Raw genomic sequence first — 18,765 nt, forward strand, 5'->3', positions numbered from 1 at the left:
TACACAGTATCATAAATTATTATCAAAAACCATTCCTCATTGCGTTTGATGTCTTTCCACAACCGATGATGATAATTGCATCATGTGTCTGTAGCAGACAGCCCGGCCCTCTGCTCTGAGCATGATGGTGAGAATAATACAATATTCTATTGTATTATTCTCACCATCAATATTGTAAGGGGTTTACAAGGCAGTTTACAAGTTAAGTTATGGCTCACTAGCACGAACAACACCGCTGGTTTGAACGTTTATGATCAAGTGGATTAATATTGTAGCTGTTCGAGGTGGAGCCAATTTATTTTATTTAGAGTTTGTATAATGAGAAATATTTAATAAAAGGGACTGCATGTACAATCTTACATTTTGTGAAGTCGATTAACTCTCAAGTAAATGTAGTGAAGTGCAAAAGCACAATATTTCCCTCCTGAAGAGGAGCAGAGGTATAAAGGTCCAGAAAATAGAAATACTCAAGTCAGGTTTGAAATTGTACTGAAGCCTTTGCAGGAGCGTTACACACACAACTCATAATCATTCACACCCATAAATGAGCCGGATGTCATATCTCGTCAGGGTTGGACCCTGGACTATAACCACTATCATCATCATAATCAGGTCAAACTGAAACCGCTGTCTAGACTCTAGACTGTAGGTGGACATGAAAAGACCTTCTGCACTCTTCAGGCCTCATCAGCTCTGCTGGCCGGTGGGGAGTCCCAGGTATTTCTGGATCAATCATACAATAATGTCACGAGGGCTCCAGAGGTGAGTCATTGAGGTCACATGTCATGTGACAATTGACAGAGCCAACATGAATCAAGGTTGAAGTGTGTAAAACCAGAGAGAAGAGAGTATCGCCAGTAAAACTTCCCCACTTGACAACTTCCATGAACAGAATTATTTTACAAGTTTTCTGACATGAAAATGGATGAATATGAATATGCAAATGAGGCTATGACTTATGACATATGTGCTAATTTGCATACATTTACCAAACAGATATGAATAGTCAATCATGAAAATAATCATTCATTACGGCCTGAGTTTGATGTTTCCAATTTTTTCTTGGACTTGGATGCCTTTTTGGTAATAAGTGAAAAGAAAATAATGATTTTTATATGGCACCTGCCAAAATAAGTCTCAAAGGTTTTTAAGTGAGCAGAATAGTGACACGGCATTAAAACACAAATCAAAATCAAACCAGTAATGACGTGAGACAAAATCAATAAGTAGATAAGGTTTTCCAAAATGTATGGGAAAATTGCAATAAATGGGCCTTTTGGCATCTTCTTCCACAAAAAAAAGTACCTGTAATATTCTTAAAAGCATCCGGCCTCTTTCAGATTCACAGTGAGTGAACAATACAAAAATGTACCACAGTAATCTGTAAAACAAATGGGCATCAGGAACATATTTCACAAATTTCCCCTTGGGGATTAATAAAGTATATATCGATCATACAATAAGTGCCAATGCGTTTCTTAAAAACGTGGTCAAAATATAAAACCCTTTGTATGAAAAGGCTAGAGCTTTATTTAGCATTATAAGCCTATACGTTCAATGGTATTTTTCATGGTATATGTCAAAACGATAATTACATTGTGTTGCAAAAACATCACCACCCATATTTGACCAATGACTTCCACTAGATGGCGGTGTTCCATCAAGATTATACACTAGGTTTATTTTCATTATTAAAACTGTGGCATATGATTCATTTTTTTAAATTTATTTTTTAATTCGTGAGTATATTGATTTCCTGCCACACACGCACCAATGAAATGAGCCACTTCAAAACATGACGTTGGCAGCTTTTATTAGCTGGACACTATACAAGAATAAAAGTCAGTATTTGATATTTACACAGTAATACTTTCAAACATACTTTTTACATTGCACACTCACGCACGCAGGGGCACTTGATTATAGGCGCCTAGCAAGTTACTGCTCATCAAATCAAGCCAACCAAAACTCAGATATTCATCCTCTATTAATACCACAAAAAAATAATCAAACAACAGCGTAAAGATGCAAACCGAAACTCAACATAAACGTTTAACTGAAATATGAAAGCCTGGAGTAGAAAAATATTAGTTTTAACATACTGTGGTAGAAAAGTATGCAGTGACTCAAGTATAAAAAGATGACCGAGAGTATTAAGAGAATATAGCCAGCTATCTCTCATTTTTTGCTTGAGAAAATGGTAGGAATACAAAAACACTAACATATTTGTCTTTGAACATCACACTACGCACACTGGGATCACAGCTTCACTTAATATGCACCACACAATATGAAATCAGCAATTATTTAGAACTATGAGAGAATAGTTTTATTTAGGACGACTTCAAACTCATAGTTGTTTATTCATTTAAGGCCTTTGACCTTTGTGACGTAATTTGTTCCTTTTACGAGTTTTGAATAATCCCCCAAAAAAAAAACTGCTGATGATGTCACCTTGTTGGAGGAAGCCCCCATGAAAAATAAAAAAAGGTTAATTTTTTAGGTTATGATGCAGAAGCAGAAAAAAAATCCCAGGGAATACCAGAGGGGAAAAGAAAAACGTCTTAAAATCACCCCCGGCCGGGATTTAATGATAAGCCACATCTGCCAATGCATTTGATAGTCAATCATTTCTTAATCCTGTATTCAAAACTCTGCTAGTTTTCACTCTAACCGCGTAATTGGGGATCCAGATGAGTGCAATTAGGTGACAGCGAAGGCAGCACCCCCAGGAGAAGACGCACCACTGGCCACTGGGGGGCGCTCACGACTCACTGAGTGCAAACACAATGGGATGAAAACAAAAATATCATATTACTACAATCCTAAGGGACTTTTTCTTTTTCTTCTTCTCCTCCTAGACCTACTCACTCCTGTACCTGTACCAGATGTAAATGTGTGCCCTACTCAGAAGACATGGACACGTAAAAGAATAGGAATAGTGTGGCTTCAATGGTGAAGATAGCTTGAGTGTATTAGCGTAGCACCTTTTAGAACATGAAAATCCTTAAGAATTATAGAGTTTTTAGTTTTTTTGCCAGCACATGTGCTTTATATTGTCTATTTTTTGGAAGTGGATCAAATACAAATCGTTGCTGGAATCTATAGGAATATGATCCACAATTGACAACTGGAAAGGGGTAATTGCAAAGGAAGCTCAACTAAACTTTTTCTTCACCGGTGACACATGCAGTCCCTCCTACCCTCCCCCTCGCTTCCTAGCACTGCAGCTTGCGGATGCTGCGGGAAATCCTCTTAAACTCTCGCTGTCCCTTCTGCCAGCGCTTCAGCGAGGTGATGACCAGATGGCCGTCCATCTTCTGGCCCATGACCAGGTAGGCGGCGTGGATGTCGTTCATCTCCTCACAGATGCACTGCAGGCCGTCCTTCAGCCACAGCACCGTCTTCCTCAGTTCACGCTCCGTCACGCCGTTCAGCTTGTAAATGGTCTTGCTCTTGTTCTCCGGCACTATCTTGGTGTCCCCGTTGATGTAGGAGATCTCTTTAACTTTGATCTTCAGAGCTTGATGCAAACAGGAGAGAAAATAAAGGATTTGCTTTCACAACATCTGTATAAAGATCATCTTTCCATCAAAATTGAAGCCATATGAGAAGGCCTATTTATGGTTTTGTGCTATGCAGGTCAAATCAAAAGTAAATAGAAAAATCCTGGTAATAATACTCATTCTTTTTTTTTTTTTACACTTTTTTAGTGAATGAAACACATTTAACAGGGAAGTTTTCCTGAAACTTCCTCCAACCTCCATTCATGACCTCTGGGGCCCCTGAGCGTCACCTTGAATTATAATAAAATAGTTGGCTGTACTTACCAAAGTCATTCTTACACAGGTTGTCCACAATTTCGTTGTCATTTTCATCCGTTTCCTTGCAAGCATCACACACCCTGGGCACTAAAAGAGAAGTTAGATGAGGTGAACATGATATCATCTCCCACATTTTAACCGGAAAGGAGCTTAAATAAATAGGACACACAAATCCAGATGTGACCACAGTGTACGATGGGGTAATAAATGCACAGATAAGAGAATGATTTGTATGCGCCACAAACTTAATGGAGCTTTTACGCACAAGACTTGGGGGTCAATGTGCTCCTAAAACACAGTTTCACGAAGCCTTACCTTCTTTGGTGACTGGCACAACGTTCTCGAGGCCTGCAGGCGGAATGCAGAGGTCATTGTCGAGTGGGAAACGGTCGCAGTCCAACATCTTCGGCCAAGGGAAGCCGAACGCGGACATCACGGGCACGCAGCCGTCCTTGACGCTCTCGCACAGAGACCTGCACGGCTGGATGGGCTCGTCCAAATCGTCCAGGCAGACGGGGGCGAAAAGGGAGCAGAGGAACTTCCTCGTGTCGGGGTGGCATTGCTTCTGCACCAGCGGGATCCAAGACGACGCCTGCTGCAGGACTTCGTTCATAGTTTCGTGTCCGAGCAGGTTCGGGAGGCGCATCTCCGTGTACTCTATGTCGTTGCACAGGAGGAGATTTGCCGGAATCGCCTTGCAGTTGTTCTTTTTGTGGAATAACTCATGCTGTCCGAAATTGTACAATCCGTGGATAGCTTCCATGCAGGGTATTGTCATCACCCACAGCACTGTCACGGTGGAAATAAAGGCCCTCATTTTATGCGCGTAAAACCTGCAAAATGTAAGTCGGGGGTTGCTGAGCACCAGTCAGCGTGGATGGAGTCTCTGTCAGTGTCCAGCAGCTACTGTTCCAAGAGGTTTTCTTCCAGGCGTGTCTGGGAGGAGTCTGCATGCTGTGCGTAAAGACCGTTTCTCCATTCAGCACTTGGTTTCCTCATATCAGGTGAACCTGGAGATAAATGGGTCTAAAAAAAAGGCCCTAAATTCTTACTTGTTGCTCCTCTGGGTCTCACAGGTATTTTTGATTTCTAATTAAAGTGCATGGTGTTTTATCACCAGACGTTTTTTCCCCTGAACAATTGCCCCCTCTATTTCATCTCCTGCCCTTCGTGGAAATCACAACAAAACGTGTCTGACAGCTTTTCCTCATTACGCCCAAATCAACAGCAATATATCCCGAGTGATCCCTTTAACTTGCTGTTTTTAGCCCCGTGCTGTAAATAGTTGGGAGATGTTGTCAGTGGGGGCATTTAGCTCAGCTCAGTGGAGCGTTAATTTTCCATCATTAGGGGGTTCAGCGGTGAAGACCTCTGGGCAGGTCTGCAGGTTCATACCACATGGTGAAATATTGTTTGCCCTGGTGTGAGAGGCAGACCTCCACTCAGCACACCCAGGGGTGAAACCAAATCTGCAGCTCTGGCTCCGCTCTCAGACCCCCTTGAGCTACAGTCTGGTCTGCAGACTGCAGTGTGGTTCTTCTCAGGCTTGACCCTCTTGCTCTGAAACCAGTGAACACTTAAATCTCGCATGTGATGTTTGTGGAATTTCTTGCTAAAAGGGTCAGTTCACCCAAATTGCAGAAACATATTTTCCCAGTTACCCCTTGTGGTTTCTAGACATTCGACTATTTTTGGTTTTACTTTGCACAGATTTAGAGACGTGTCATTGAGACGTCTGCATCCAATAAAACTAAACGGTACATTACATTGACATTGTGATTCTATTTCCCAGGGGTAATACATTGATCGGCATTCATCTATTTTTAAAAACTCCTCTGCTGTGAGAAGTAGCCTCACATGTTGATTCCTGTGTCGCCGGCCTCTCAGAACCTGCTCAGCTGTCGGTTCAGTCATTCACCAAAGGCTGCGAGTCACTTCTTTTAAGTAGTGGGGGAAAGTATTTGAATAGAAAACACAGTTGTAGTTTATTTTCTCTGAATTATACCTGTGATTAGAGTTTATAGCTCTAGGTGTGCCAAATTTCTTTTTTTTGCAGACCTGAACAAAGACGGTCGTTTTGGAAAGAGGCCCCGCTTCTTTTTCTTTCCATAGGAAAAACAAGCCAGAACGTATTTAAAGAAAGATCGTGAACGTGGCATGTAGAAATAGTGTTTAATGAATAAAGTGCTGCACCCTTAAATGAGGTGTTTGATTGTTTTGCCAATGTAGGTACGTACGGTAAATGTTTCCTGACTCCTTCACAAAAGAGCCTGAAGCGTCACACTGTCTCATGATGAATCCACCTTATTGACATTGATCGTTAATATTGCTCACACCCAGAAACTGAGAGGTTACTGTACATGAGAGCAACACAGCAGTAAGTGTGCATGTTGTAACTGGTGACGGATACAATACTTCAATACTTATTTCCAGCGAGACTTTGACTAATTAGCGTGCACCTCTGAGTCTGTCCACGCCACATCTCGCATTCTGCTGCAGCAAACAGCATTATATTTTGGGGTTCCAGCTCCAGGGGCTTAAAACAAGGTGAGAGCGGTGAGAGTGAATCAAAACAGTTGCAGGAACTCAAGAGTCGGCTGAACTCGTGTGACATCTTTCACGATCCACGCGGTGATTTGATCCACACTGTTAGTTCTGAAAACTACCGGTCATAGCTTCTTTTAAAGAGAAAACGTCTTACGAGCTTATTAGGATTGAGCTGGCATGCAGAGTCGAAAACTGCGTTGGTTGGTGGGGGTCGTGTTGCTTCAGGTACCAGCGAGACATGAAATACGATCCAGGAAGTGCAGTTTGAGTGACAGGTCCATGAGTTTGAAGGATTGTTAGATGCCAAAACACTGCGTGACGGTTTATAATACTCTGAGACAGAATGATGTCATTCTGCAAAGTTAACGCGCTGGCAATTATCATTTGTCACAATGATTTCCCGCTGCAGCACCAGATCTAAACAAATGAATGAGAGGGTCTGAATGCAGCCGAGAACACTGGAGGAGGGACTTCAGTCTGTGTCGGAGGTTTAGCTTGTTTTTATAGGGCAACTCTCCCCCTCTTATCCCCTTTCCTTCAAAGTGTGTTCATTCTATTCAGGTCTCTGTAGAAACACTTATACGGCCATTTAAGGGCCTGAGCCCCCTATTAACCTGCAACTGGACTCCCTTTAGCCGAGCAGCGGGTCAGCTGGCTAAACTGTGGTGTGGCAGGTCACATGCTAACCTTTCTTGGGCTACTAAATGTGATCAGCTGTAAACATACTCCTGGGCTGTGTGAAAACTCTTATGGGACATGCATTGAGGCGTTATATATATTCAAAACATTTGTGCTAAGGTAGTCGGAGTGATACATCCTCTGGATACGTCCGCTCATCTTTTGTGATTACAAGAAACAAAGACGACGAATCATGGAAATGGACTGCAGCTAGGATCGGATAAAGCCTTATCAAGCTTAAGACTATAGATAGCATCCAGACTTCATTAACAATACACTTTCACAGACAGTTAGGGTCCCGGGATAGAGGTAAGCTGATCCTAGGCCTGTGCTTATAGTCACCCCAGCGGGTTTTCATTACAACTCTGTGTGAAAATGAGACGCAGCTTGTCAGACCTAGTGGTCCATCTGTTGCCCCTTCGTTCTTTGTCTTTCCCTTCCACTACCATCAACCCTTTACCCTTTTCTTTCATAAAATATATATATATATATATATATATATATATATATATATATATATATATATATATATATATATATATATATATATATATATAAAGAATCAAGGGCTACACTACTGTCAAAAACAATCAGAAGATATATGTTGCAGGTTCAAAAGAAAGCCAAACCCCAGTGGGAATGTTTTGAAGAATCAATTTATTAAGACTCAGTGTGAGGAGCATCAAAGCCATCAGAGCTCTAATGTAAACCAAACCATCTCTGGTTCTTTCTTTTTTTAAAGTCTTGTTTCTTGGTAGATTCCCCATAGTCACATTTTATACAGAAAGGCAACTCAGCTCCAAACAGGATCTTGTGATTTGGACAAAATGACATCATAATAACAGATTAAAAGATAGGTCTGGTGATAGATAATTGTTGTCTGTCTGGTCAACGCTTATTCCTCAAACAAAAACTATTAAAAAACACAATGTTGCACTGCGTGAAAGTACTACTTCAACGCTAAGAATATGGACACCTTAGTTTATTTTGAATCAGACCTTCATATGACATCCTGCTGCCGTAAACACGCTAGTGCACCGCATGTGTATTCATCCGCTGATGAAAATAGTCCCCAAGAAATGTATTATTAGTTGTATGTTTTGAGTAATGTTGACTAAAAACGTCAGTGTCCAGCTGCTTTAGGAAATTACTGAGCCTCCTTTAAAAAATAATTATTCATTTATCTTTATAAATAAATATATTTATAAAGATAAATGAAAGAATTGACTTCGGGCTGAGTGACATAGACGCTCTGGAAAAGTCGGAGAGCATTGAGAGATAGTTATGGCTTCTTAAGTAAAATGTAGAGTAATGACAGCCTTATCCTTTAAAAGATTGTATCTTTACAAAAATGTTGTTATCTGCCTGATATTAGGGATTATTTAGTAGCCTATAAAAGACTCTGAAGCCTTCACGGTTAGGCCCACTAGTCTTCATCTTCCACGGCCCCTTGACTGCCAACTTATCCATCATACAGCGCTGAACATTGTCTTGAAGTGCACTAATGAGCTTGTTAACTTCAATCACTCCTTCTGCATTGACATTTGGGAAAGAATGTATCCCATCCAAGAGGAATTAATCTCCAGAGACATATGGAGCTTAAAGCTCCAGAGACATATAGATTGTGCCTGCTTGGCGTAATTGATGTTCCTATTGTACAGGTCTAATTGACTCAGTATGGGGGTTCAGAGCAGCTGTGGGACACGTAGACGACTCGACCAGACTTTGGGATAACCACATGTATATTATAGGGCACTGTACGTAGCAATGGACAAACATGTGACTGTTATTGAAGTATTGAAATATACATATTTAATGGTAAGTGATCAGCCATTTATGAGTAATGGAAAGCAATCATTTTGACTTATATGCTTACTTGCAGAGAGTATGATGAAAAGATCTCAGAGGTGGAAGAACTCAGAATAATATATGTAAAAGAAAATATGAGTGATGCATTGATGAGTAAGCATCACGAATGTTGCAGCTGCTAAAGGTGGAGCTAATTGTAAATACTTTCTTCAGGCCTATATAGGGTACTGCTGGGTAGCTTAACTTAAATATATGTATGTATATATATATTTTTTTCTATCAATAATCAGAATCTGCATCATGATGAGTAAGAACAATAATGGCTTCCCGAATGTGGAGTTTAAGAATAAATAAGCATCAAATGAAAATACTCAAGTAAAGTACAAATACATCAAACATTGTCCATAAGTACTTGAGAAAATGTACTTAGTTACATTCCATCACCGGAAGATTGAGCCCACTCCATAAGTATAAACCACCAGATGTTAGCTTAGTTTAGCATGGCTAACAGGCTTTGTCCAAAGGTAACAAAAAACGCCTGGCAGCATCTCTAAAGTTCACTAATTCAAAAATCAAAGTGTTATATCTTGGTTTTTTAAATCATGCAAAAAAACTAAGTGTACAAGTTACAAGTTGCGGTTCGGTGCCAGACTAACCTGAAGTAAAAAGACTTCTGGAAGTCACTTGTGTGTTACGGGATCCAAAAACAGTGTGTTTGTCCCATAACACACATCAGTGAGCCCGGAGGGGTTATGCTGCAGGATGTCCATGGATCAGTGTGACAAGCAGATCCTTCTGTAGGGCCCTGCTCTTTGACCCCTGACCGAAACCAAAGCTGGAAGACTCACACTGTGAAGGGCTCTCGGGGGATATTTTACAACTTAGACAAAAGTATGAGCAGCTCTGCCGTCACTGAAGTGTTTTCTGAATGACCCGTACCTGATCACCCCATACGGAGCCGGGCACCCCGCAGGCCGGCCCCTCGTCACCTTCGTGACATTCCTCTCAAAGGAGACGTTGCTGTTCTCCGCTTAAGGAGGAGATGAACGCCAACGGAATCCACCATGAATGAAAACCAGAAGATGGTTTAGAGGTTTCAAGTCAAGTTCTCTCTCACAAACTGTTTTTAAATTTGATGGAGATAGATACCAGTCAGCATTCTCTACTTTTGACGACCTTAAGAGTGAAACCTTAAACAGAGGTGATAACAAAAAGAAAACATATCATTGGTTGTGATGAATAATATGTTAGCTGAAGTAATATGCACAGTTTAAAATTGGCTGGTTTTTAGCTGCTACGTTTGCCTTTGATTTGAACATTTTAAATGATGCTACACCACTTTTTGTTCCCTTTTTTATTTATTAATCACGGGCAGAAACAACATGACTGTGGAATTGTTGATGCTTATCAATGTCCGACTAAATTCTCAAGGTTTCCTTTTTTAAGTATATGTATTAGAATGTTGTTGATTAAACATATTACTTGCTAATGTCGATATGAAGGATTATGCTCAAATAAAATTAAAATTACATTGTTTTAGTCACATTTTCTGGAGTCCTTATTGTCTGTGAGAGGCTTTTCCTGCTCTGAGCATATACTGTATGAATTACATATTATATATAGTGTCGAAAACTACTCTACATTTCACTGTACGTGGGGTCTTCATAGATGTTTGTTATTAATAACACTCTGCAAAGAACAATTTATGTTTCTAAATTGGCTTTTTAGAGCATTCTCAAGTGTCATTTTGAAGTGTTTTAGGTACATTTGATAAATGTGGGTCCTGGATATCAATCAGCAATTTGAATGGTCCGTTTGGTTCTTTTTTATCTAATTTTCGATTAAATATACAATTTACATGTTTATTGGAACAATTAGAAAGACAAATGATGTGATCCTTAAACACATTTAAAGTCAAGTCTTCAATATTATTTACTTCCTGCAAAGACAAGTTCTCCTTGACAGAAGCCATGGATCATTTGCCTCTCGACAGTTTATGTTGTGAAATATAATCTCACAAACCTTCATCAGAGGAATTTGGGGGTTAGAAAAAACTAAAAAGAAAAATCACCCCTCTTAATTTTAGCGATCGTGGCAGCGGGTTAGCAAGTGACCCACAGTGACCCCTGGAATACCAGACACGGGCTCAAGTGTAAATAAAGGTTTGGTATTCATTCACCGTTGTGACACAGCAACAAGGACACATTTAGTTCGGAGGTATAGCTGAGAAGAGACTTTACACAAGTTCAGCGCAAACTCTGAACAACCTCCGCTCACCAAACTTCAAAACAGCCACTCTGAACCTTGAAACAAGATTTGACTTGTAGTTGGTTTCTACAGTTTCAAGAATGGGACAAAGCCATTAAACATATATCTATCTCCATGCAGGAACCAGTGGAGCACAGAAAACAGATCTCAAAGGGGATCATTTAGATTTTCACAATCATTTATTTCCCCTGACACTGTAAAATATTCAGTTTCTCCCAGTGTAATACAAGTAAGACTGATAACTCAATTCTATTATTATTAAGAGTAATTTAATCCTGAGACCCACGACTTGGCAAATATACACCATAGGATTCATGGCTGCGATGGATTTTAATGGCCGCAGAGTTTCATGACCAAAAAATGGTCCATATACTGTTATTTTTCAAATAATTTCTCCAGCATAAGCCACTTCAGCCTAAATATGCTGCTTGTATTTGTCACCACAGTCAGTTGTTTATGTTTGTAATTCATGATGAACGTAGATGCGTGCAACAAAAAAAGAAAAGCGGTAGTAATAACCTGTACTATCAGCCTCAAACAAGCTTTTTTTTACTATTATAAAAATGTTTTCACTACTTTGTACCTCATCTTTTCATATTTAATCTTTTCCATCATACAATGTCTGGCATTTTTATTTCATTACTTTGCAGACTTGATGTCATAGCTTATTTCCAAAAATAGACATATGTTCTCCTCCGTAGAGGTAAGTGCTTTTCCAAGAGTGCCAACTACGTATGCTAAGTATCGTCTAATGGACCCACAAACATGTCATCGCTGCTTCCCTGTTGTGTTCATAAAAAGGAGGCAACTCTAAAACCCCACATGCTACATCCTCCGACTGTGGTAAGAGAGGGAAACACCCTAAATGCAGTCAGAGGGAATCACCAAGACCTTTATGATTCCTCAGTGGACTCGTGTTAGCGCTGTCGAACAGTAGCGTCATTACTTTGTGTGTGTGTGTGTGTGTGTGTTTCTGTCTAATGGCAGATGGAACAAGCCGGAGGCAGTGGGCATTAAACCTGCAGAGTCCTGCTGGGAGGAGGAGGAGGAGGAGGAAGAGGAGGAGGAGGAGGAGGAGGAGGAGGAAAAGATCTTGCGTTATCCTAAACTCTTTGGGGAGACACATCACTGCACACACTTAAAAACCGGCCTCACATTAACTAAACGATGGCTTCCCCTCAACGCAGGCTTTTGCAACCCCAAACATCCAACAAAAACGACCTCATCCAGAATGCTGCTGCTTTAATCTTATGACATTCCGCTTGTATTTATCACAGATGATTATCACATGAAACAGAAGCTCTGGGAAAGTGTTTTAGAGCATCATCAGCGCACCACAAGGGCACACGACCAGAACGTAAACACGGCCATGCTAATCTTTTAGCGCCTAATTAAATTTTTGCAAATCGTAGCTTGACCGTCCTGGTTAAATTAGGGTGATGCCGTCATATATAGAGGTATCACGTGCCAACCGGGCCTCATACTGCCAGAAGTTACGTATGCCCATATCAGATGACACATTCAGTGTACACAAGCTTAAATATGACATTCATTCTAATCCGTTCCATGCGTGATGTCTGGGTTTTAAGGCTGCTCTTACAACTTTGATGGGAAGCAAAATGTGACAAACTCAAGATGCTGCGACTGCTTTGTCTGCCGTGTTTTTTGTTGTTGTTGAAGAAAACCTTTTGTTACTGATGCCCTGCCAAAAAGAGCATAAAATATCCCATTGTTTATAAGAAATAATATAACCAAAAGCTTTTTTGTATTCTGAGAAAATCAAACCGTCATTCAATACTCCAGAATACCAGATTTAAATGATTTTAGGTTGGTGTAGTGCATGCATAATGCATTACTGCGTCCCAGGCCTAAAGTATCATTATGTACACGACAACATGATGTACGTGCTTGCAAAAATTATGATATTATGATATAATGCTGTCTATCAGAGAACAGAGATGATTCACTGTTCTGCTGCAGCCCGGCTTTACAGTTTGCATTTTACTTTTAGATAAATACGGCTGTAGGTTCAATAGACATATATTTTTACATACATGAGAATTTTAGAGACTGAACTGAAGTACATGTAAATACCACAGGGAATAAAAGGTAAGTTAAAAGAATACTTGTCCCTTAACAACTGTATGTTCACTGTGCTGTTTGAAGCAGTTTTTGTTCAGCTACGGTATATCTTTATAATGTATATATATACATATATATATGTATACATATGTATACATATATATATATATATATGTATATATATATATGTATATATATGTTTTTGCACTGTATATAAGTACATAAAGAAACAGACGCAATCCTACATACATAAGTGTAAACCACATAGATGAAATGAACACATGCTTTGTGCGTCTACATTCTGCAGATTATCCTCAAAATGAAGGGACAAAATGAGCTCCACATGGAACACTGTGCACACACACACACACACACACACACACACACACACACACACACACACACACACACACACACACACACACCAATCTTTCCCCCCTGTCTCCCACATCTGTGTCTATGGCCCTAATTGTTTAATACCTTTCCCTTCCAACCTCCCTGTGCAGCTGAGGCACTAATAGGCCCATCAAATAGCTGCCGGGGCCTCTGATTCTTGTTACCCTGAGCTAACCGTTGGGGATTTCACTGGTCAGTGGATGAACTCATGCTACTCACCACCTGTGTATATTCCACATGGCTGTTGCTGCTGGGTTGAGTGGAGGATGGTAGAGGGGTTTGGGGTATTGCTTCTTCAGTGGGCTGAGGGGAAGAAAAGGTTTCTGCTCTGCTTCTTTCAGTCTGTCTGTACATTTAATACGTACATTTATTTTTGCTGCGTGCATAACATCATCTCTCTTTTGCTGAGCAGGGCAAAGACAAAAACTCAACGATATAGCACCACCAGCAAGATCGACATTTGCTACCTGTTTAAAAGTTCTACTACGTGAGGTTGGAAAGACTTGACCCTAAATGTGTTTGACCCCACCTCCATCTTTCCGATGTCCCCACAGACAAAAATGGATGGACTCCTTTTGTACTAGAAGGGAGGAAAGCTGTCATTGCCACCTCGTCTACGCCGTGTCAGACGCAGCCGTTTGAACCTGAGGTTGGGGCATAAATCTCCACTCTCGGGCCAGCCTTGACATTCTGTTCCCAGATGGTGCCTCCCCCGCTGTGGACTTTGCCCCAAAGGGGCCTGGCATCTCAGCCAGACCCATCCATCATAGGAGAACCAGGCCCCTTATACTGGGAGCGGAGGCCCCAGTAGGGAGCACCTGCCTGGTCTTCACCCTTGTGGCTAAAACAACCCCCACCCTCCGGTGCACACTTCATCCCCCGCTGCTTCCCTAAGGGGTTAGAGGTCACTTGTGGGTGTGAGGCAACTTTGCATGTCCACAAACACTCTTTTAAGGTGACATTCACACTCTAAAATCTATTAGGCCTCATATTACAAGCAGGTCAAAGGTTGAGATATGTTAACAGAAGGCCACACAAGCGACGGACAAAACACGACTCGAACGAATGCTGAGAGTGAAAACTACCAAACATCACTTGAAAGAAAGACCACAGTATGGAACATGAACAAATAGAAATTTCAGAAAAGAAAAAGAAAAAGCGGCAAAGCACAGATCAATCGCCCTAAAGCAAAAACGAATGTTACTTCTTCACTCCAAACAGCTTAAATACAAAAGATTTGCACTCCTCCTATTTTTGGTCCATCTGTTTTATATAGTGTGGCCAAAAAAACATCACTGATTTGATTGGACCCAAATGTGATGCTTGAGGCTCCTTCATACATCCAAAGCCTGTTTGACCCTCCCTTCTCCTGCCCTCCACCAACAAAGCCTCCCTCTCCCCACTGGTCTCGTTCAAGGGGCTCCAGGCCCGTCGATGTGTGTGTGTGTGTGTGTGTGTGGGAATGAGGAGTCTGGTTGCAGCTTATTGGGTTTCGGAGTATCAAACCACCTGTAGGCGTAAAAGGTGGCTCTGAAAAGTACGGTTTGCTGTAGCCAATATTTTGGAATATTTTATTTATGCAGGTATTTGGGCATAAACCAAAGTATTGGACAAAAAACAACTTACAATAGCTGCCAAATATCATGGCAATCCATCCAGTATCTATTTACAGATATTTAATCAGGAACAAAGTGGTGGACTAACTGACAGACCGATATTGCCATCCATGAAGCCATGCCCTTCGAATGGCTTAAAAAAGTAAAAGGCTTTTTTTTTTACACAACAAAATGTGTCAAAAGAATATATACATGTAATGCTGAATGGCTTCTTCTTATATTACCTTGCATTGTATTGTTACACTATTATTTATGGTGCATCTAACATTGTAGTACATCACATCAGTTTGTTTAATGTTAACTATGAACTGTTTTAATCTACTATAATCATACTTTAAAAGGCCATCATACATTTTGTATCGAAAATCTGCAAAGTAAATATAGTAGCTTACCGATAGTCTCATTGTAGTGCAGGAAGAAGTACAATATTTACATCTATAGTGTAGTGCTGTATTATTATAAATAGCATAAAATGGAAATACAAAGTACAAGTAGCTTAAAATTGGTGACGGCTAGCAGCTAATGAAGAGAAGCTCTGATTACGACACACAGTGACTTCTCTGCTTAGGTAGACATTGCTTTACATCGCAAATAGCTGTTTGCTGCAATATTATTGGTCAGAATATCAATTTTAACACCTTCAAATACTTCCCACTATTGCTGTGGTTCACTGTAAATAATATAAATTGGGTTTGACATATTTAAGAGGTATGGTTTTCCTTTAGCCAATGTACTTCATGGTGCTTTGGAATCAAACTCCACAGTTGGTGGAGACATAAAAAAACATAAACTTGATAAGAGCCTGGAAGAACGAGCCAGTTTCTCCACTCTTCAAATCCTTGTTCCCAGCTCTGCTCAGCTATCCCACATCATGTCTGTGTTCATTTCCATCAGGATCACAGCAACTACTCTGGCATACATCATCCCACACACTTGTCAAACATCTGAAAAAGAAAAGATAGAAAGGACGCTCCACATGGTTCTGATAAAACGGCGGTAAGTTGTGGTCAGCGCAGTTTACTCGTTCTCGTTCTGGGATTCTTTTACGTAAAGTGTGTTGCGATTCTTTCGTGGAAAATAGTAGCATTATAAATAAATGTTAAAATTGCGCCGCATTATTAACACATCATAACATTTCTCTCTTCTGCTATCAAATGTGCCCTTTTGTTTCAGTGGAAGGAAGCGAGAACAGAAAACGTTGGATTGCTTCCAGCTTGCAAATGAAGCGTAACGCGTGCTCTCCGTGTGACCGCGTTTACACAATCTTTCAGCAACACAACTGAGATGAACTTACAGATTTATGGGAAAATATCAAGATTCTGTGCATATGTTAATTGTCTGGAGTCAAAGGACCCAGTGGTAATTTATGAAACTGAAGATGGTGATTTATGTTTTCGCCACAAAGCTGCTGACAGACTGCAAACAGATTCTGTCTCTCCTCTAAACTAAAAACGCTCTCCTGCAACCACTTAGTCAACGCGGAGAAAACAAGAAACACAATTATAATGACTATTGTAAACATTAGATCTGCTTAACGTCAGCATGGAAACATTGTCATTGTGAGCATGTTAACATTAAGCTCTAAGCACTGCTGTAAGAGCCATATTAGTCTTAATAAGATGTGTTTAATGATGTGGAAAACAAAAATGTTGAAATGCTCCTTTAGCTACGCCACTGACTACGTCACAGCCAACATCCCTCAGTCGAGGTTCATCAAGACCGTTTTCTAACTGTTTTCTGACAGTTTTTTGGACGTTTTCTGACCTTTTTCTGACCAAGTTGAGCGCAGAATTAATCTTGTAACTTTATTTTTGTTGAGTAAACCTTTTATGGAGTTACTGCCTCTGGAGACTCATTTCGCGTCACGCTTATTGCCAATACACAGCCTGCAACAGTAGCGGTAATGTCGATACATTGGTCTGTAGACTGCCGTTTTGAAGCCTTGAGTTTGATATTTTGGACGTTGCCATCTTGGTTGGGCGGAGTTAAGTATAACCGAACGCTGAAAAATAAAAAAAATTAGCCGATCAAAAAGGTTACAGTGAACTGAAAACACACTGTATAAGGGTTTAAGTCGTGAAATAAAACCACGGAAAGCTCTCAGATGAGACAACACAGTTGTAGTGGCCTGTCAATCACAAGGTAGCCACACCTTTAAGCATAACCTGCTTTATTGTTTTATTGTATTTGACTCTAAATGGGGCCATAATTTACTAATTGAACATGTTGTTATGAATAGACTTGAAATTGTAGAGATTGAGACCATTTGCTTGTGTTTACAATGTTTGCTGAGGGAATAAATCAAGTGAGAAGAAGGGTCATTTTCTCATAGACGTCTATACAATCAAACTTCTTTTTGCAACCAGAGGAGTACCGAAAGAATGCAGAGTTAAGGCACTCCTGCATGTGCTTCACTATACAGACCCAAATGCTTAACACTGGAAAGGTAAAAAGCTAATTATTCTCTTCTGAAAAAATAAATAAACAGTTGAGGCTGTGATGCATAAAATACACATGCATTTTTTTTTGACCATGAAAAAGTCTAGTATATAAGAAAATATGCACAAATAAAATGGCTTTTGAAGAGCAGTTTAAGTTCCGTCTATAATCTATACCATCTTTCATGTAACATAACTTCAGAGGAGTTCCTAGAGGCTCTTGTTATAGCTTTACTTACAGGTGGAATTTTCTAATAAAAAGCACATGTCACAAATCTGCATCACATATAGATTTTTTTGTGACTGGTATTCAGGTAAAAGTCTAACAACCCACTGTTCTTCTGGCACCAGACATAGCAAACCAGGATCGGACTTCTGCATATTGGTTTAGTTAGATTTTACATTCATTAATGGAAAAAGTTCCAGTTCAGCTAAACTCATAGTGACACACAGGAAACACAAAACCACCATCTAACACTTTTCTGTATTTCTTCAACTCCATCAAATCATATTTTATTCAAAAGGAAAATTTAGCAATGCATCAAAACTCTTATTACCGGATATGTAAACATTTTAAAACAAATTATTATTTAATCAACTGTCACCCCGACTTCACCTTCCCGGTCTACAAACAATTCTCCGCCAAGTGTATCTAATCTAAATTCTTTCAGTGCATCGCAGCCTAAAGTTCCCTGAGAAACAAAACCAGAAACCACAATGCAGAACTTGTTTGGAGGCCAGTACATATCTCAATATAATGCAAACAGATATATATGTGAAATTCAAGCCAGAATGAGAACACAGCTGTGCTTTATTTGTCAAAAAGCTCCCCTTCCAAGTGATTATCAGATTGGACTAACAGATGATAATCTTTTCTTCAGGGGAATCTATGAGCTCACCCCCGATCAGATTTGACAAGTGGTGATCTAATACAGATGAGTATACATTACTGTGGAGCTTAGAGATCTATATTGGCCTTAATTTGAGTTTGTGTTTTGTGTTTTGTTGACACTGCTCTGTCCACCAGTATCATTTGCTCAATGCATTCTTGATTACAAACTGCCCAAAGTGGGCATCTGCCCCGGAGCCCAAGAGCCCGATAGGCTC

At 40.2% G+C, this 18,765-nt stretch overlaps 1 protein-coding gene across 1 annotated transcript; it reads right to left on the bottom strand.

The window, feature by feature from the left end:
• Positions 1-1,796: 1,796 nt before the first annotated feature.
• Positions 1,797-4,641, bottom strand: sfrp2 (secreted frizzled-related protein 2; the record flags this gene model as incomplete). The annotated part of the gene is made up of 3 exons (XM_079220078.1): positions 1,797-3,523; positions 3,831-3,911; positions 4,140-4,641. The coding sequence occupies 3 exons, from the start codon at positions 4,639-4,641 to the stop codon at positions 3,219-3,221; spliced, it is 888 nt and encodes a 295-aa protein (XP_079076204.1). The 3' UTR covers positions 1,797-3,218.
• Positions 4,642-18,765: the final 14,124 nt, after the last annotated feature.

Source organism: Taurulus bubalis (genome assembly GCF_910589615.1).
Source record: "Taurulus bubalis genome assembly, chromosome: 6".
In the NCBI taxonomy this organism is placed as follows: Eukaryota; Metazoa; Chordata; class Actinopteri; order Perciformes; family Cottidae; genus Taurulus; species Taurulus bubalis.